This window comes from Arachis hypogaea, chromosome 3, assembly GCF_003086295.3.
Source record: "Arachis hypogaea cultivar Tifrunner chromosome 3, arahy.Tifrunner.gnm2.J5K5, whole genome shotgun sequence".
NCBI classification, from domain to species: domain Eukaryota; kingdom Viridiplantae; phylum Streptophyta; class Magnoliopsida; order Fabales; family Fabaceae; genus Arachis; species Arachis hypogaea.
In genome coordinates this window covers 137,373,811-137,393,050 of record NC_092038.1, presented here as the reverse complement: position 1 = coordinate 137,393,050, position 19,240 = coordinate 137,373,811, and the positions used below count along the sequence as shown (strand labels likewise).

Sequence of the window (19,240 nt, the reverse complement as noted above, 5' to 3'; positions counted from 1 at the left end):
CCAAGGTTCAGAAAATCGGACCGATCATCAAACCGTTCTAGCTATTAGTTCATTGGTTCATTGGTCCAGCCGGTTCAACCGATGGTTCAAACGGAAAATCGTTTCAGAATAAAATAATAAATAAATTATATATAAACATCATAAAATATAATTATAGTCTAATATAAATCTTAAATATCTTCCAAATTTAAAACATATGAAATGTCAACTATGATCTTATCAAAATACAAAGTTAAATAGTGAAAAGAGTAATGGTGCAAACAGCAACAATACAACTAGAAATAATCATTAATCACTCCTAAATTAATTCAAAACAGTAGCATAACAAATAATCACCCCTAAATTAATTCAAAACAACAGCATAACAAAATCACTAATAACAGTAGTCCTAGGAGGAACATCCTTAATCACCACAGAACCAACACCAATCTTAGCACATTCACCAACTTTAATGTTCCTCAAAATACAAGTCCCTGCACCAATCAAAACCCCATCACCAATCTTTGGATGCCTATCACCAGAAGCTTTACCAATTCCACCCAAAGTCACACTATGCAAAATTGACACATTGTTACCAATCACTGCAATTTCACCAACCACTAATCCAGTTACATGATCAAGCAGAATTCCGCTTCCAATCTTAGCACCGGGATGAATACGAACCGCAAAAACCTCAGAAACTCGGTTCTGGATCATAACTGCCAAGACTTGTCTTCCTTGAAGCCATAGCTTATGAGCAACTCTATGAGATTGGCATGCTAAGAAGCCTTTGAAGTTCAAGAAGCAATGCACATGACTTATGCAAGCAGGGTCTCTTTCCTTAACTGCTTTGAGATCATCCTTCACAGAATCCATGATTTCTTGGTTAGATTTCAAGATCCCAAAAAAAAGATCAAAGAGTGTGTTACTTAGAAGGCTTGCACTGCTTAATCTATTAGCAAGGTAATTGGCCAAAGCAGATTTCAATGAATCATGAGACAGAATTGAGGATTGGTAGTAACTATTCAGAATAGGTTCCTCATTTACATCAAGTTCAGCTTCTTCCTTCATCTTCGGTCATAGATCCACAGCTTTATTTTCTTGAACTTCCTCAACAAAAGTAGGGGTAGTCTGAAGAGTTTTCACCTGGTACTTGCAAACACCATCAGTGAAATTGTTTCTGAAGATTTTTGACCCCTTGAATTATTTTTGACACCATTAGTTGCTTCTTGATTAATACTATTTTTCATAACTGAAATTAATAACACCTACAACACAATGAAATTAAAAACAACCACAACACAATGAAAATTAACAATAAAAATTAACAGCATAAAAATTAACCATGTTCTTAACCTAAAGCAGAGGAACGAAGAACGAAGAAGATGAGCAAAGGAAGTTCACAGAAGAAGTTCACAGAAATTGAATAGAAATCGAAGTTCACAGAGGAAGTTCACAGAAAAAAGAACAGAAATCTAAGTTCACAGAGGAAGTTCACAGAGTATCAACTTCATGTTTCTTATACTAAAGAAGATGAGCAGAGGCGAAGAACAAAGAAGATGAGCAGAGGACGAGTCACTCACCTGGGGTCGATGGAAGGCTACTGGTGTTGAGGACCACGCGACGATGAAGACGATGAGATGGCTACTGGTGTTGAGAAGATGAAGACGATGGAGATGGAGGGCTACTGGGCAGGGAACCAGGCGACGATAGAGGGCTATTGGGCTGAGGACCAGGCGACGGCGGTGGCGCTGACAACCTGAGACCGCAGCAACGATGGAGGGCGACTGGGCGGCTAGGGTTCAGACTTCAGAGGGTGGCTAGGGTTCACTCACTGTGAGACTGAGATAGTGAGATAAATCATGAATGAATGGGGGTCGGGGGAAGAAGGGGGTGGGGTGCTCCACGAACGGGTCGGGTCGGGTTGCATTTTTAAAATATATTTTTTAAAACAATAAAAACGGCGTCGTTTAGCTGAACCGACCGGTCACCGGTACTGGCCGGTTCACCGGTTTTCCAATGGTTCTTCCTACTGCGGTTTTTAAAGGAGGACTGGACCGTTTGCATCGCCGGTTCGCGGTTAAACTGGTTGAACCGGCCGATCCGGTCCGGTTTTCAGAACCTTGGTCTTTGCTGTTTAAACGCTCAGTTCTGATTTGCGTTCCTTCAAGGTTAGCGTTTCTTATCTTTTTTGAATTTATGTCTCTATTTTCTTGTACTATGAGTGGTGTTGTTGCTTTATTTTTTGAAGAAGTTTTGAAAAAACTTTGTTTCTTTTCTTTATTGAATCTGAACTTTTAATGGTTATCGTGAGTCTTGAGTGTGAGATTTTTATGCAGTATTGTCCCCAAATGGTGTCACCTTAGCTACTGAAGATGGCGCCATTTTTGTTTTTGGTAATGTAAATGTAGTTGTTATATGTATGAGATTCTATAAGTGTTTGTTGATGATGACTCAACTTCTTATAATTGTTGCAGTTGCTTTAATATACTTGACTTGTTACGATTTTCCTGTGTTTGTTATGTTGTAGGTATAGCCTCTATGTCTCGTTTTGTAATACACAACATGTATTCTAAAGTTCCGTCCGACCTGACTTGGGTAGATATATCCATACCTACTTCTGTCCATGTTATTGATAAAGAGTATGCCGAGACTTTTTGACTTTCTGTAGACATCATCGGCTATGCTTAAGTCGGGAGGATGAGAGAAACTATGAAATTGTAGTGGCTGACCCTGAAGAGAGAGTTTATTTTTCCCAATTAAATAGGTTAAAATATCACTTTATTTACGTATATGACTTTTTTTTTCACGAAGCTGGGAGTTAGCATTTTTTTTTTCTGATTTTGAGTCCGAGGTCCTTAAGCTCTGTAATGACGCCACTTCCTAACTTCATCCCAACTCTTTGGGTTTCTTGAAAATTTATCAACTTTTGTGCCATGCACTTGATGTCCTTCCTTCTATTAAAATTTTCTTTTATCTTTTTGTTCTTACGAAGCCTTTTAGCTCTAAGAAACAATGCTGGATCTCTTTTCGAACTGTTCAGTGAAGGAAGGTCTTTGTCATATTTGATGATTTCTTTCATTACTTCAAAAATTACTTTTTTAAACTCCACTTTGTTGAAGATGTGCAACATTTCTTCCTTGATGAGAAGCACAAGCCCTTTTTTCCTTTATACTTGGAGGAGGTCCCTGTAATTGTTAGGTATGGGTTGGACGACTTAGATGAGGTTGAGAAGAGTGTAATTGCTCTTTTTCAGGAGCACTGGGGCTGAGCTCCTCATTTGGACACCAACAAATTTTTGGAAAATTCTATTCAAATTCAATCCGAGCTAGGTAGTTTTTTTTCTTGTAAATATGTATTTGTGAAATTACCTTAATGTAATTCGGCTTTGATGTCGTGCAAAAAAAATGTCTCTTAAATCAATTGCTATGAAAATACTTTGACTGCCAGAAAGAATGTTGCACGGAGCACACAACTAAAGGTGGCTAGTAAATCTGTTGATCTCTCCTCCCCATCTAAGTCGGACTCGGGACCGTCTGCTTCGGTAAAAATAATAGCTGATCCGACTTCTCAACGAACTCCTCCTCCCTCTAGCTCGGTAAAACAAACAACTCTTTCTCCACCCTCCAATCCCAAGCCAAAGTCTGAGAAACGAAAGACCACCAAATTAGGGGGTGTTTATGAGCAAGGCTTTGATGTAATGGCTTGGGCCAAAAAACACATCCTTTTCCATAGTTCTATTAGTAGGGATAATGTTTCTGTGAAGAACCACCTTCAAGTATTTGTCTGAGGTTGAATTCATGATACCGGGGTGTGTACTTCATTGTTGAAGGAGTTAAAAAAGACTCATCTTGGCGCCATCCAGTGTGCTTTGTCTGACCTTTAAGCTGAAGTGGCATTCTTAAGGGAGTCAAAAAAGGAGTTGAAGGACGAGAAAGAGTCACTTTTGTCCAACTTTGAAAAATCTCGGGAGAGAGTAAAACAGGCAAAGGCTGCCACCTTAGCCATGGTGGAGGGCCTAAAAAAGAAGTCTGAGGAGATTTATACTAGAGTCTTCGGAGAGAAGCTTGACTTGGTAGATAAGATGGTGATTCTAAAGGCTCAGTTTCGAGTTGTTGCTCTCGAGGCGGACATCTCCCTTATTAGCCCTGATAATATTGTGGTTGATGGAAAGATTGTCCCTATCCCTAAAGACGATGAAGACACTCCGATGCCTGACTCGAAGACCTCAGAAGTCCGAGTTGAGGGAGCCTCTTAGAGCATTCCAACCCGGATGGAAGATGAACCCATCTCTTCTCAGCCTGAGACTTTTCTGACTTCTTCCGTGCAACCTGAAGACATTTTCAACATGACTTCGAACGAGGAGATTCCTCCTCTTTAGTCTTTATTTTGAATGGTCCACCTTGTGGGTTTTTTAATGAACAATTATTTTATAATAGTTATAGTTTGAACATCTTTTATTTTACTATTTTAAAAATCTTTTTTTACTATTCTGATAGTGGCTTTTTGTGTGAATGATTATGTTATTTAATCATCTTTCATTAGTTGGAATAGTTGTTAGCTTAGTAGAAATTTTCATTAAGCACTACAAAGAAAAGGTCTATAGTCACAGTGAAAAACTATAACCATAGCTAGTGAAAAGAGTGACCATAGGTCTATGGTCACGGTTTTTGACTTATAGTCACAATTTTTTCACTGTGGCCTATTCTAGCGTGGCCATAGACCTATGGTCAGAATTTTTTTTTATCTATGGTCATAGATGCAGCGATCAAATTTTGGCACTCTAGGCCACATTTTTTTACTGTGACTATAGGTTACTCTATGGTCACCCCTATTTTATACCGTGATCATAGTCTAATCTATGGTCACAGTTTTAGCGTGACCATAAGTATCTATGGTCACCCTAATTGTTCTTCTCATTTTCACACTATTAATTCTCCAAGAAGGGTTTAAGAGAGAAGAAAAAGGGAGTAGAAAAATAGAGTTTGAACTTGTTGAGAGGGTGATGATGGGAGAGGGGGTTAAGCAAACTGTAGTTTTAACAAAAGCATTATTAATAGTACATCAATTTTGTTAAGTGTTAGTAAAGAATTTGACAGTGGGATAATATTGATGCCAATTTAAAAGTTTTACTGTTTTAGGATAAAGTTAGGACGATTAAAATATTATGGACTAAAATAGGATTCATCTCAAATGTTGGGGACCAAAATAGTACTTTAATCTTTAGAATTATAAAGACTTTAATGTCTGTGAATTTAAAAATTATAATTTTTTTATATTTTTTAAAAGTTATAAATTTATTAAAGTGATTGTAAAATTATATATTATTTAATATTTAATGGTTTATTAATAAAAAAAAATTTGCGAACTTAGCTCGTCAACCTGCCATTAAACAGAACAGGAGAAAAATTCAAAATCGCTTCATTAAATAGAGTAAGACGAGTAAATCCGCCAAATAATAGATTTTTAACTGAATAAGACGAAACAAACAGACTAATTTGTTTACCACTCCAATTCTGTATGGTTGCGTTTGTTTTCGAGAACAAGACAGAATAAGACACTGAGAATAGGACAGGACAAGACACTGATGGACAGAGACACAAAATTTTGTGTTCTTGTATCCTGTTTGGTGATAAACTAGAACAAATTATGAAAATCCAATTTATTCTCATTTTTTTCATAAAAAAAAATTGAAATGAAAAATATAATAATAAAAAATATAATGATGAAAAATTAACAAGAATAATGAAAGAAAAATAAAAAATAAGTTGTATCTCTTGTTAGTGTCTCTGTGTCTTTCCTGTCAGGATGGACACAAAATACACTAATTCAATGTCTCTAGACACATTATCTCTGTCCATATCTCCTCTGCTAAACACGATTTTATATCTCTGTGTCCCTGTCTCAATGTCCTGTCTCTGTAAACAAACACACCCTATAAATTCACTCTCTTCATCAATTATATTCATCTCATTTAATGCATTATGGATGAAGGATTTGCTGGAGTGCGACACTGAAAGCTGTCAAAATTTATTGCCTTTTAGTATTTTTCCTTTGAAATTTAGACTCGGTTAATAAAAAATCAAATTAAAACAATTTAAAATATTAAGACTAATAACAAATAAGTTAAAAACTTAGTTATTGTGCCTTAAGAATACATATTAAGATTGTAAAAATAAAATATTTTTATTAAAAATATAAAAAATTTAAATTTTTAATATATTTAATTTATTTTGTAATTATTAAATAAATATATTTAAAATTTTTTATTAATAATAAATTTATCATGTGCACTAAGCACTAAAAATATATGTTAATTAAACTCATAACTTAATAGTAGAATGAGGCATTAATAGCAATGTTCTGAAAACCGGATCGGACCGGCCGGTTCAACCGGTTTAACCGCGAACCGGCACTGCAAGCGGTCCGGTCCTTATCTGAAAACCGCAGAGGGAAGAATCGTTCAAGAACCGGCGAACCGGTCAAAAACCGGCCGGTTGGACCGAACCGGTGACCGGCCGGTTATGCATCTTTCACTAAACGACGCCGTTTTGCGTTTTTAAAAAAATAAAAAAAACAAACCCGACCCGACCCGCCCGTGAAGCACCCCCCCTTTCTTCCCCCGAGCCCCGACCCCATTCATTCATCAATCATCATCTCCAATGGAGAAGAAGAACCCTAGCGGCGCTGCCTGAAGCCCTGTCGCCATCCCTCGCCGCCGTGGTGTCGCCATCCTCAGCTCCAGCAACCCTCCAATCTCCGGCGTCTCCTGGTTCCTGCTCATCTTCATCTTCTCGTCGCCTGGTGCCCTCAATTTCGATCGTCCTCATCTTCTCAAGTCTCAACACCAGCACGCAGTAGCCTCTCATCGGCGGTCCTCAACGGTCAACACCGGTAGCCCTCCATCGACCCCAGGTGAGTGAACTTAGACCTCTGCTCATGTTCTCTTTCTCTCTGTCCTCAATGTGAACTGAACTTAGACCTCGGCTTAATTTTCTGATTTCAATTTCTGATTTCAATTCCTGTGAACTTGCTCTTTGTCAACTGTGCATTTTCTGTGAACTGAACTGAACTGAACTGCATTTTGCCATTTTCTGCACTATTTTGTGAACTGAACTGTGCATTTTCTGCTCTGTCTTGTAGCTTAATTCCTCTTTGTTGCACAATTTCTATTTGTTGGTCAATTTGTGTTTGGTCCTCTGCTCTATTTTCTGCTCTATTTTGTGAACTGAACTGTGCAGCTCAAGTTGTGTTCGGTGGACTTGCTCTTTCAATTTTCTGATTTCAATTTCTGATTTCAATTCCTGTGAACTTGCTCTTTGTCAACTGTGCATTTTCTGTGAACTGAACTGAACTGAACTGCATTGTGTTGTGTTGTTTAAATTTCATACATGTTTTATTAATTTCAGTTATGAACTGAACTGAACTGAATTGCATTGTGTTGTGTTATGGACTGAACTGAACTGCATTGTGTTGTGTTGTGGACTGAACTGAACTGCATTGTGTTGTGTTGTCAATTTCTGATTTCATTTTCTGTGAACTGAACTGAACTGAACTGCATTTTCTGTATTGTGTTGTGTTGTTTAATTTCATACATGTTTTATTAATTTCATACATGTTTTGCATCTCTTTCTTCTGCTGATCAGGGTGGGAATGAAGGTGAAGATCATCCCACCGAAGCAGATTTGCAACAAGTTCTTGCGGATTTTGATAATTGATAAACCATGATGTTGGGATTTAATATTTACATATGCTTTTATTACTATTTAACTTTTGAGTTTGGATTTTGATAAGATCATATGTATTTGGTTGATAATATTTTATGTAGTGTTTTTAATTTCGAAGATATTTTAAGATTTGTATCAGACTATAATTATATTTTAGGATGTGTATTTATAATTTATTTATTATTCTACTCTAAAACGGTTTTTTCGGTTGAACCATCGGTTGAACCGGTTAGACCAGTAAACCAGTGAACCAGTGACTAGAGCGGTTTGATGACCGGTCCGGTTTTCTGAACCTTGATTAATAGAGATGCATTGAATTATTTATTGTCCACGCAAGAACGCAAGAACGCCAAAATTTGTAACGCTTTAAAACCGTTTTCTTAGATATTAGATAACGGTTTTTTACAGTGTTATTGTTGAAGTTCAGTTTTTATTATTTGTTTTTAAGCAACAGTTTTTTAATGTTGTTTAAATAATTATTTAAAAGATACGCTCAAAAACCGTTACCAAAGTTGCTACACTTTAAAATCGTTCTCTTAAATAATTTTAGACAACAATTTTTATAGTGTTGCTGTTAAAGTTTAATTTTTCATTAAGTTATAGCAATAAAATAAAACAGTTCTCTTTGATTATTTTAAAGAAGAGTTTTATAACCATTACAATAATTTTTTATCAAGCAACAATTTTCTAATATTTAAATAATTATATAAATTAAAAGATACATATAAAATAGTTCTCTATAAATATTAAATTTTAAAAGACTCAAAAATTATTATTATAAATAAATAACAAATATTATTTATAAAAAAAATTTAAAATAAATTTATAATAAATATTATTTTTTATTTTATTCTCGCTTTAAAATTTAACATATTTTTTATTCTTGAACAAATTTGTGAGAAATTTCCTATAGAATAAAACACAGAGCTCTGGTATTTTCCCTCCTTTAATAATTGAAAAATAAGAAAATAGTTTTATATTTTAATTTAAGTGACTTTTATTATGAATAAGTTATAATTTATTATTAATTTAAACTTTCTATTTTATAAATTAATCTATTAAGAGTAATTAAATTAGTTTTATGAATATTAGGAGTTAAGTTAATTAATATTCTTGTGTAAATTTTTATAATTGATTATTTGAAATTAAAATTCAGTAATAGAAGTATTATATAATTTAATTTAAGAAATTTGTATTTTGATTGAATTACGATTTATTTTATTAAATTTAGCTCTTAGAAATTAATTTGTTAGAAATGATTAAATTAATTTTTATAAATACTTTATGTTTAAGACAATTAATATTTATGTACAATTTTTTTTATAATAAATTATTTTATATAAATTAAAATTAAAGTCTCAATGATAGAAAAATAATGAAAAGTCATGATTTAATTTAGATAATTAATATTTTAAATTTAAATTGTATTATATAGAATGTGATTAATATATTTATTTTATAATTTAAATTAAAAATAATTATTTAAACTCATTAATAAATTGATAAATAAAATTATGTGTTCCAAAATTAATTTTTATAATATTATATTTAAATTTTAAATTATTATTCTATCATGAATATTTTATAAAATTATTATATTAGTCATATATTTTATCTTTTTACCCAATAAAACCATAATTTAGCCTAATTTCCAATTTCATTCCTTTCTAAAACACACACACGCACGCTCAGAGTAAAAAGAAAGAAAATATAATGGAAAAGGGAAAAATGGAAGGAGAAGCGAGGGAGGAGAAAGGAACGGCGCCGGTTGGGGGCCTCGCCGCCGTCGCCGTCGCCATTGAGCACGAAGGGAAGAGAGAGATTCGCAGTAGAGTGAGAGAGAGAGACAAGCGTGACTGACGGAAGCTCGCGACAGAGATGAGAGGGACCGTCGCTATCGCCGCTGGAGTGGTCGGAGCTGCCGTCGTCGATTGAAGGTGCCGCCATCGTAGTGAAAGAAGCCCAGAGGGAGACATGAACGAGGCTCGAAGAGAGTGAGCGTCGCTCCTCTGTCGTTTATGCCCAGCGTCGCTGCCACTGGAGTTAGTTACTGCCGCCGCCGTTGGGGAGATAAACCCAGTTGTTCTCTTGCTGTCGGAGATGCCAAAGCCTCTGCCACTGTGGGTATTGCCGTTGGAATCGCCAAAAATCCTTACTGTCTAGGCTGCCATTGTTGTTCTATTCTGCCTTCCCCTGGTAGGATTGAATTATGTTCTGTGTCGCTATTTTGTTTGCTGCTGCCTTGATGATAATCTGTTTCATTTTCTTGATTTTTCCTAGCTGCAAATCATTATTATATCTGTTCGGTATCGCCATCCTTGGCCGGAACTACTGATGTCGCTGTTATTCTGGTTAATGTTACCGGCACTGTCCTCGTAGTGTTATTAATACGATATCAAGGTAGGGGGTTTAATTTAAACGATTTTAATTTAAGAATACCTACAAAGTTTATTGAATAGCTGCAAATAGGTTTAATTATTGTGAGTAATTGATTGATTATATGGATGTTGAGTTGTGACTGCGAATGTGATTGTGCTTGTTGATTTTATTTGTCTAATTGGTTGGTTATGTGTGAATTATGAATTGTTGATGAGTGATTGCTGAGAATGCTGAATCTTGATGGATTATATTGGTTGATTGTTGTTGAGTTAGTTATTAGATATATTATAATGGTGGTGAACTTGGTGGGTGAATGTTTTGAAATTGATTTTGAGAAGTATTGAAGGTTGAATCTTGAAATATTAAACTTTTTGTTGAAAACCTTATTTTTTGCATTACTTTTAAACGAAGTTAGAAACTTTGAAAAGTTATAACTAATTCTATGATGATCAAAATTGCGTGAGACTAAGTCTGGGTTATACTTGGGAATAGATGGAGTTGGACTGAAAAATTTGAGGCTTTTTCCTTAAATATACAATTTATGACGAATTTTTAAACTCAGGTCATTGAATCTGTCCTGCTGCAGAAAAGTTCAAACAGGGCAGCAACTTGTTTGTCTTGCTGCAACTCCTACGAGTTGAGTTCTGGAGCAAAACTAATTTTGTTTAAACATTTGATTAACTTGGTTTATTTCTCTAAAATTTCAGAATTTTAGGAGTTAAGGATTGGGGGTTGTGAGTTTTTTAAAATTGGTGGTCAAAGCTGGAAAGAATCAGTTTTCAGCAAGTTATGCATTAACTTCCAATGCTTGTAACTCTTAGAATTGAATAGCAATTGGATTACAACCAAGACACACTTGTTGCTAGATAAGTTAGGAGTCTCCAAACCAAAATTTAGCTTAATTGATGTTTTGTAGTAAAAGTTATGTAATTTGAAAGATACCAAACTTGCTGATTTCTAAAACAGGTTTTGACTCTTTTCTACCTAACTTCTAAACTATGTAACTTTTTCATAAAAATGGTATTAACATGAAACAATTGGAAAAGAAATCTGAATAAGTTAAGTTGAACCACATTAATTTTGAAGGCCATTGGATTTAATTTGGATTTTATATGAAATTTTGAATATTGCACGCTGCTGCTGTTTTCTGGTTTTTAAATACTGCAGAGCAGTCACGGTTTTCCTTCTATTCCCGAGGTTAGAGTGATCAGAAAATTATGGGTTTTAGTTTATTAGAAAGCTTAATCCGAAACGGTCACCTGGACATAAAGTTTGTGTAATTCTAAATTCATTTGATATTTTGAAAACAGAATTGAAATTAGACTACTGAAGTTGTTTTTCTGGTAATAACCTTGCATCCGGGATTTAAGACTAAATTTTTATATTATTATTATCAAATATTTTTGAGAATATATTGTTGTGACAATTGCTGATAAAAGGCTGGTGAAATGTTGAGAAAGAGGAAACCCATAAGGGTGGCTAAGTCCTATTTTTAGAGGAGAGTATGTCCAAATTTTTATAAAAGTATAAATATTTAATTAAAATGAATATTTAAGGTTTGTTTAATGGTGACAATTTCGCTGATTTTTTTCCATATAGGTAGGTTCTTTCAACCAAGGCACCCTAGCTTCTCAAGCAAAGAACATGGTCTTTGCTCCCATCATTTTCATTCTTTCTTTTTCTTAATTCGTAATTAAGGAAGATACTAATATACTTGAGTTTTTTCTAACTTAGCCTTTGTTCATTGGGTTCAAATAAAAACTTTTATAGCATGAAGTATATACTGTCTTTAAATTTGCCAGTTAGTATATATGCATGCAAAGAGTAGCTATGTATTTATTTGTTCTTTTTCTTGTAGTACAATTCCTGCTCCAACTATGAAAATTAATCTTGAAGACTTGAAGTAATTAAAATGGTATTCAAGTGGATAAGGGGCTTGACTAGTAACCAAGGTAAATTCCATCGACTTAACTAATTGAATTGGTTATTGAGTTCACAAGGGACAAGCAAAGAAAGAATTTAGGGTTGAAGTGGAAGCTATAGGCCATGTTTGACATAAAAATTTCGTGCGGTTGCTTGGATATTGCATAGAAAGAGTACACAGGTAAAACTTTTTTTGAACAAGTTGCTTGAAAATTATTACAAGTTCCTGTTCCCAATTGATGCTTCAACTCCATAATTTATATGATCCAGACAAGGTTGGTACATAACTTTGCGTTTGTCTTTTTAATGCTTAGTATTTAAGTTTTCTAATCTGCTAAAAATATTTATACAGATAAAGATCATATTTAAGATTCTTTTTAGTTCTTTATGTGGAGCAGTTGCCATTGAAGCCAAGAGAGTCCACTCAAACCGAGTTACCACATCAACTTTGTTGAAAAAAAATGAAGAAATTGCCACCCTTAGGCTATAGTTATGATATTTTGAAAAATGATGATGATATAAGTAAAAGTAGTTATGTAGACTAGTATTATATTATTTTACAATGATGATATAATGTGATTGTGAATCTTACAATAATTTTTATAAGTTAAATTTAATGGTAAATGTTCAATTAGTTTTCTTTAGTAATTTGATTCAAATAGTTTAGGTTATTTATTGACGCTAAATTAAAAAAAAAGTTGGAACTAATTTCATTCATGAGAAACCTATTGTAAATAAAGAATTATATATTATAAAAAATCGTTGTCAAAAGTTACAAAAGATAATTGTGTTAAAATCGTTGTCAAAGACAACTATAAAATGGCAATGGTATTAAAACCGTTGCCAAAAAACAACACTAATGATAACGCTTTAAAACCGTTGGCTTTATAAATAATAAAACTACAACAGTTTAAAACCGTTGCCTATCCAGTTATAGTTTTAAACCGTTACGTCATGAAAGAGAACGGTTTTAAACCGTTGCCTATTCAGCAACGGTTCTAAACCGTTCTTTAAAAATTGTTATCAAAACCGTTGTCTGTACCAGTAACTTTGGCAACGATTTTTTTGTTACTGTTGTTTTAGGTAAAATACCGTTGCCTTTGAGCATTGGCAACGGCCGCATATACCACAGGTCAAAAATCGTTACCAAAGCGTTGCCTAAGATTTTAGGAACAGTTTTTCGATCTGTAGCAATGGTTTTTGACCATTGGAAAACCCTTATTTATTGTAGTTTCATCATATTGTATGAACACTAAAAATTATCCCTCATATAGAAATATATAGTTGCCAACGAGTTATAACTCAAATGACATAGTCTCTTCGTATTCACTTAAGAGGTTGTGGATTTGAGTCTCCCTACTTTCGATAGAAAAAAAAGAAAAAATATAGAAATATATAATTTATGATCATGAAAATTTTGATGATATTATTATAAAAATATCTGATTATTGTGTCATGACATATTTGCCAGCATTACCATCAGAAATTTTTACATGTTCTTGGAGTATTTATAAAAAGAAAAATATTAACAAATGTCTAAAATTTGTGTACTTACTACTATTTAACATTATTTAATTTCTATGAGATAAATGTTAGGAAAATAATATTTTTAATAGAAAAAAATTAGTTGGTATTAACTTGAATACAAAATAAATATATGAGAAAAATGTTGAATCCTAACATTTTTTCATATTATATTAATCTATTTTTGTGGTGCAATCAGTAACAGTAAACATTTTAATTAAGTTTCTTCCGAAGAAAAAATGTAAATAATAAATATTTATATTAAAAATAATTTATAAATAAATTATTTTGTATTTGATTTTTTTAACTTTTATATAAACACTTAAATAAATTTTTAAAAAATTATAATTTAATTTTAAAAATTATATCAAATATTAATGCTATAACTTTTCATAAATTAAAAAAGAAATTACTTATGACCTATTTAACTGACCCTAAATAAATTGGTGACAATTGATGAGGGTTAAAAGTTCCTACTAATGCCTATGAGTAGATTGGGTGAGACGATACATTGATACATTTAATTCGCATCAAAATTTTAATATGTGGAGATGCGGATAGAGAGAGTAGATAGCACTACTTGGTGAAGGAATTGATTTCTATGCTACTGGCAATGAAAATATATATGTGGCTCAATTGCCTTTAGAAATATGGTCACTACTCACGGATATTGTTGTCAAGTAGAGATGAAGATTAGAAATTTACTTTTTGCTTATTCTACCCTCCTATTTATATTTTTAACTTTCATTCTGAAGCTACCACATTATATAGCTCTATAGATCGTTATGGTAAATTTTAAATATGAACTCAATGCCTTCACATAAAGATGCCTTATGGACCTTAGCTAACGGACGAAGATAACGAAGAAAATTAAACATATGATATGCAATTTCTATAACTGCAAAATGACCGTCATTGTCATTAATTATATATATATATATATTCACCTATTGTTTATTTACATTTGGCTGCTGGTCCGTATAACTGTATAATTAAGTAGCTATATAAATGTGTATGGGTGGCAAAAGGGAAAAAGGAATACCAATAGCTGCATGGATGATTCAAGCACAGGCTAGCAGCAACTACTTTTTTATTTTATTATTATTATTGTTATTATTTACGTGTTCTCTATTCTGTTTCTGTGATCCTCAGGAAAATTTCACGATCATCATCATCATCACCATCCATTTCTAAGGTTTAAAGCAAAACCACCTCCGCTGCACCCAAAGATATATATTTCAATAAAAGAAGAATAACAAAGTGATGATGATGGATATGTATGTATGTGTACCTTAGGTTTATCTCTATCCTTATTGCGGGAATCGGATCTACTTCGATTCGATCCGCCATGCCCGGATCCTCCCGAAGTAACCTGTTTCTTGTTGCTTTTCTTCTCATCTCTGGCCTTGTTGAATATTACAGTGAATCCTTCAGCTGATGCAGGGTCATTCACGTCCCATTCCCCGAACTTAGGCAGTGGCCTTCCTTCTTGTTCATCCTGCCACATAATTATTATATACACTTGTGCATCAGAAACATTATCATTATGCCTCTCGCCTATAAAATGTTTTCATGACAGAAAAGAACAATGGAGGATCTTACCGAAGCCATAAGATGGAAGAGTCCTGCTATTTGGGGAAGAGGAATAGACAACAAAGAAGAAAAGAGGGAGAGGGGGGGGGGGGGAAGAAAACCAAAAGCAAAGAAGAAGAATGGGAATGAAAAAGAGATTAATAATGGGTTTGAAAGGATAAGAAGGTTGATTTGGAAAGCAATAATTTATATAGAGGTTTGTGGAATAGGAAACGAAGCGCAATGCAAGCTCTCGGTTAGGCCATGTAGTTTTGCGCGTGGCTTCCTCGTCCAAAGCGCGGGTGGTTTGGTTTAGTTCCTGTTTCTATACCCTTTTTTGTTGTATTTTTAGGGGAATATGTGGCCATATGCTAAATATGGATGCTAATATTTCAAGATTAAGTGATGCTGTTTCAGTTACAAATTACACTTGCCTATTTATGGTAAACTGGTTCCTTCACATACTTCTTTACAGTCTACATAATAATCATAACAATAACAAATATTCACAACCAATTTAGATACAAACAGTTTCCGCTACAAGTGAAGATGATGAATCGCGAGTTTCATTTCTGCGACGATGCATTTGATGTGTACCGCCATAATAGCCCTCCAATCAGGTTGTTGAGTGCATGAGAGGCCATGGGAACTACCAGGCTAGAGGATAAAATTGTAGCGTATCCATAAGCAAGACCAACAAAGGTTGCCCTGAAACACCAATAACATAACAAGCATGTCCTTAAATTTGTGATTCCAATTCATGATTCTATCTCAGCAATACAAATTTTAACCAGTACAGATAGAGAAGAAAGAGAATCGCACCAGATGGCAAAGGACGACTTTCGACCGTTGCCTAGGTGCAAAACACCAAAGATCAAGGCAGCCACCCCAACACCGTTCAAGTTCATTCCGAAAAGCGGCAGAATGGCACCTCGGAAAAGTAGTTCCTGAAATGTAAGATGTTGAATTGTGGCAACAAGTCAAGTAAACCAAAAAGTGTGAAATAATAAGGCAAGAAGAGTAAGTTAATTTTAACCTCACTAATCCCGGGAAGGAATGCAACAAACATGTAATCCAGGGGTTGGAGAGAGCTAAGGACCTGCAGAATAATTCCAAGATTATGAAATGTTAATTCTGAAATGACATTTTGATTAAGCATGGCTTGGCAGTTACCTGCAGATTAGCTGCCTGGCTTGAATCGGCAAAATCTGTCCATGTGTTCAACAGCAAATAGCGAGATGATGATATGAACACTACAAGTCCTGTAATCAACTCAAGATGCCACATCTCAAAACCAACTGCAGGCAAAACATAACAGAAAACAAATAAATGAACACATCCTATTCATGATTATATCTATTGAAACTCCAGTAATGTATTATTGTTACATGATACTTGTGAGGAACAATCCAAAATTGGCAACCCTTCAGCTGATGCAACATGAGACACCTGCCGTATGGCCACTCCCAATGCAGCAATCAGAGCAGAGGTTATTGTGCAAGCTTGAAGCACACCACTCCTCGATGCTATAAACTTGGAGTTCTTCTCGCCTCCTTCATTTCCAGCCTCATCTCTAACTGCCTCTCCTCCATTTTTTTTGGAATTCTTTGCAAAGGAGCATCTGCTATATCTTCTCCCTGTGGAATCAAATCTAGTGAAATTTTAAAAGTAAAACCCCAATTGGACATTGCAAAGAGCAGTAACCTCGTTAAATCCACTTAACCAACACAAATTGAGTGGAATTTCTTCTGCATTCATTCCATGTACTATTTAGGTTAACGCAAAACCGTTCCAAATTTTAAATTAAAAAAAAAAAAGAAGTAAAAGCGGTTAAGGATGTTAGACTAACTGGAAGTAAGACAAGTGATGAAGGTGGAAGGGTAGTATGTGGTGCGGGTGTGAAGAAAATCCACGCTATTCAACAAACAGCCACAATTGCGAGGTAGCGAAACTGTAGCCATAGATGTATTACACAGCTTCTACATCATCCTTTCAACTTTCAACGAGAAAATCGAACCTGTTGCAGTGTCAGACTGTCAGTTAATGGTTGCTGTTTCTTGATTTTTAATTTTTTTCCCCCTTTTGGTTTGGACGGAGTGGGGTTTTTTTTTTTGGTCAGTGACGGAGTGGGGTTTCGTTTTTGCATAACGTAGTTCTTTTTCTTTTGGGCCTCCCATGACCCAACATCTCAAAAATAAGAAAAATCTACTTCCGGACCGAAACTCTTCGGCCTTTGCATTAATACACTTTTTTATTAAATTTACAATATGATCAATACTCTTAAATTTACAAATAATAAGGAGATTTGCCGTAAAAATTAAAAAGAAGTATGAAGTTGTTATTGTGTTCTGTTAGAACAGTTGACAGTTGCTCACTATACAAAAAAAACATAGTGTAGCAATGTGCACCCCGTAAATTAAAGCAACCAATAATAAAGTTGCAACATCACATAGGAATGTTTGCATTACTTAACTTCTAATTAATAAATGGAAAGAAAGAATAAGTTCTATGTTTTGTTTGTATATTTGGAAATTTTCATGTGAAGAGAGGCTAGCAATTGCTCTAAAGCCAAAATTTGGTCTTTGATAGCTTTTCTTTCTTTATCATTTTTTGCAATCATTTCTGCAATCTTCTTCAAGCCCTGTAATCTCTGAATCCCAGCTTGAACTTGCACCTCCATCTCTTCCATATCAGCATGAATATCCCGATTCTCCTCTTGCGTCTCCATGTATTTTATCTTGAGACTTCTATATCCATCAAGTGATATTTGCAGTTGATGAGTCAGTGTTCTGTTCATCTCATGCAACACTACGTTGTTACGGTTACCACCTTCATCTATTTTGATATTCGAGTTCAACTTCTTCATCAGCATCTCGTTTTGTTCTTTGAGATCAGCCACCAGCTCCTCCATCTCCGCCAGCTCCTGCGCCTTTCGCGCCAGCTCGCAGGCCATGATCTGCTTCTCTTTTCCGAGACTCGAACACAGGGCTTGAAGGCTCTGCCTTACCACGAAGCTTGATTGGAGCTCTCTCCTCATCCTTTCTTTCTCGTCTGTGATGGTTTTCTCTCTTGCAATCACAACGCTACTTGACTTGATATCCGAGTTGCTCCTTCTCAATTCGCGATTTATTTTGTTCGTTTTCATATTGTTCATTTGAAATCTTTGAACCCTTCCCCTTGTCTCATCTAAGATAGACATAATTCCATTCACCCTTTGAATCTTGTGTTGATCGCTCTCTTTACTTCCATTGTAATCTTCAATTAACTTAAGCAATAGCTTAATATTCGTAGCCACGCCTATAATCAAATGACAAGAGTGATTAATAATTAAAATGGGGTAATTAAGGCCTGAAGCTAGCTAGCCATGAAATGAATTTACCTTCCAAACCTCGTTCATCTCCTGGTTGTCCAGTGTAATGATCTACACGAGAACGGTTCATGTTAATGTGAGGAAGAGATCAATGGGGCATGGCCAAATCAATTATTAGATTATGGATTTTGAAATAATAATGTAAGGAAGAGAGATTGCTTCTTCTGCAGCACTCTCTCTTCTCTTTCTGTATCTGTGAAATTCTGTTTTATTATTATCATTTAATTTAGTATATATCACCTTCTTAAGTTGGTGATGGTGGGTGGGGTAGTTTTGTTGGTTAATGCGTAATTGTTGCTGAGGGTTTGACTTCTTCATTGGTGTTTCGTTGCTTTGTCTTTCTCTAATAAGGACCAAAACCAAAGGGGGATTAATGCTTAGTACTCACAAGATTGATTCTCTACGAGGGAATTTAGGAACATAAAATAATCTAACTAAAATTCACGCCAAACAAGCTAGGTCATTTTACATGGGATAAAAAGTTTGGAATCAGCCTAATTAACATCTAAGTGAATTTCATCCTTTTTTTTTCCTCTCTCTTTCTTGTTGACTAAGAAAAATCGCTAGTTCCTTAATTGGATTTTTAGAATTTCCATGTTTATTTAAAGCAAAAGCAATAACGGTGAAAATAATTTTTATTAGTGAATTGTATATTATATTTAGTTTTTCTTGCTGTAGCAATAATAATTTTGATTTAGATATATAGAAGTAGTAGTTTAAAGAGGAGATGTGATCAACTGTTTAAGCCCCGCTTTTATAAGTATGT

The 19,240-nt window shown here is 34.5% G+C and overlaps 4 protein-coding genes and 1 long non-coding RNA gene across 5 annotated transcripts; 1 reads left to right on the top strand and 4 right to left on the bottom strand.

The window, feature by feature from the left end:
* Positions 1-260: 260 nt before the first annotated feature.
* On the bottom strand, positions 261-1,158 carry LOC112735602 (serine acetyltransferase 3, mitochondrial-like). Its single transcript, XM_029291285.2, has one exon. The coding sequence runs from the start codon at positions 1,048-1,050 to the stop codon at positions 349-351; it is 702 nt and encodes a 233-aa protein (XP_029147118.1). The 5' UTR covers positions 1,051-1,158; the 3' UTR covers positions 261-348.
* A 5,438-nt stretch (positions 1,159-6,596) lies between these two features.
* LOC112736089 (uncharacterized) lies at positions 6,597-7,827 on the top strand. The gene is made up of 2 exons (XR_003168719.2): positions 6,597-6,894; positions 7,626-7,827. It is a non-coding gene; the product is annotated as an uncharacterized lncRNA (long non-coding RNA).
* A 6,620-nt stretch (positions 7,828-14,447) lies between these two features.
* Positions 14,448-15,319, bottom strand: LOC112734333 (protein NOI4). Its single transcript, XM_025783592.3, has 3 exons — positions 15,135-15,319; positions 14,824-15,030; positions 14,448-14,749 (listed from the first exon to the last, which is right to left on the bottom strand). The coding sequence occupies exons 1-3, from the start codon at positions 15,141-15,143 to the stop codon at positions 14,723-14,725; spliced, it is 243 nt and encodes an 80-aa protein (XP_025639377.1). The 5' UTR covers positions 15,144-15,319; the 3' UTR covers positions 14,448-14,722.
* A 154-nt stretch (positions 15,320-15,473) lies between these two features.
* On the bottom strand, positions 15,474-17,211 carry LOC112734332 (uncharacterized). Its single transcript, XM_025783591.3, has 6 exons — positions 16,954-17,211; positions 16,493-16,741; positions 16,278-16,402; positions 16,141-16,203; positions 15,927-16,051; positions 15,474-15,812 (listed from the first exon to the last, which is right to left on the bottom strand). Exons 1-6 carry the CDS (start codon positions 17,063-17,065, stop codon positions 15,671-15,673), a joined length of 816 nt encoding a protein of 271 aa, XP_025639376.1. The 5' UTR covers positions 17,066-17,211; the 3' UTR covers positions 15,474-15,670.
* Positions 17,212-17,421: 210 nt separating this feature from the next.
* Positions 17,422-18,680, bottom strand: LOC112734331 (uncharacterized). The gene is made up of 2 exons (XM_025783590.3): positions 18,484-18,680; positions 17,422-18,401 (listed from the first exon to the last, which is right to left on the bottom strand). The coding sequence occupies exons 1-2, from the start codon at positions 18,542-18,544 to the stop codon at positions 17,611-17,613; spliced, it is 852 nt and encodes a 283-aa protein (XP_025639375.1). The 5' UTR covers positions 18,545-18,680; the 3' UTR covers positions 17,422-17,610.
* Between the last annotated feature and the right edge of the window lie 560 nt (positions 18,681-19,240).

What these genes read in the sequence shown, in the direction of transcription:
- LOC112735602 (XM_029291285.2), bottom strand. Translation starts at nt 1,050, where the DNA reads ATGAAGGAAGAAGCTGAACTTGATGTAAATGAGGAACCTATTCTGAAT.
- LOC112734333 (XM_025783592.3), bottom strand. An exon ending in AGGATAGAGATAAACCTAAG is followed by an intron (nt 14,750 to 14,823) that starts GTACACATACAT and finishes CTTTGGGTGCAG; the next exon opens with CGGAGGTGGTTTTGCTTTAA.
- LOC112734332 (XM_025783591.3), bottom strand. Translation starts at nt 17,065, where the DNA reads ATGGCTACAGTTTCGCTACCTCGCAATTGTGGCTGTTTGTTGAATAGC. An exon ending in TTGTTCCTCACAAGTATCAT is followed by an intron (nt 16,403 to 16,492) that starts GTAACAATAATA and finishes TTTTGCCTGCAG; the next exon opens with TTGGTTTTGAGATGTGGCAT. An exon ending in AAGTCGTCCTTTGCCATCTG is followed by an intron (nt 15,813 to 15,926) that starts GTGCGATTCTCT and finishes TTGGTGTTTCAG; the next exon opens with GGCAACCTTTGTTGGTCTTG.
- LOC112734331 (XM_025783590.3), bottom strand. Translation starts at nt 18,544, where the DNA reads ATGAACCGTTCTCGTGTAGATCATTACACTGGACAACCAGGAGATGAA. An exon ending in AGATGAACGAGGTTTGGAAG is followed by an intron (nt 18,402 to 18,483) that starts GTAAATTCATTT and finishes ATTTGATTATAG; the next exon opens with GCGTGGCTACGAATATTAAG.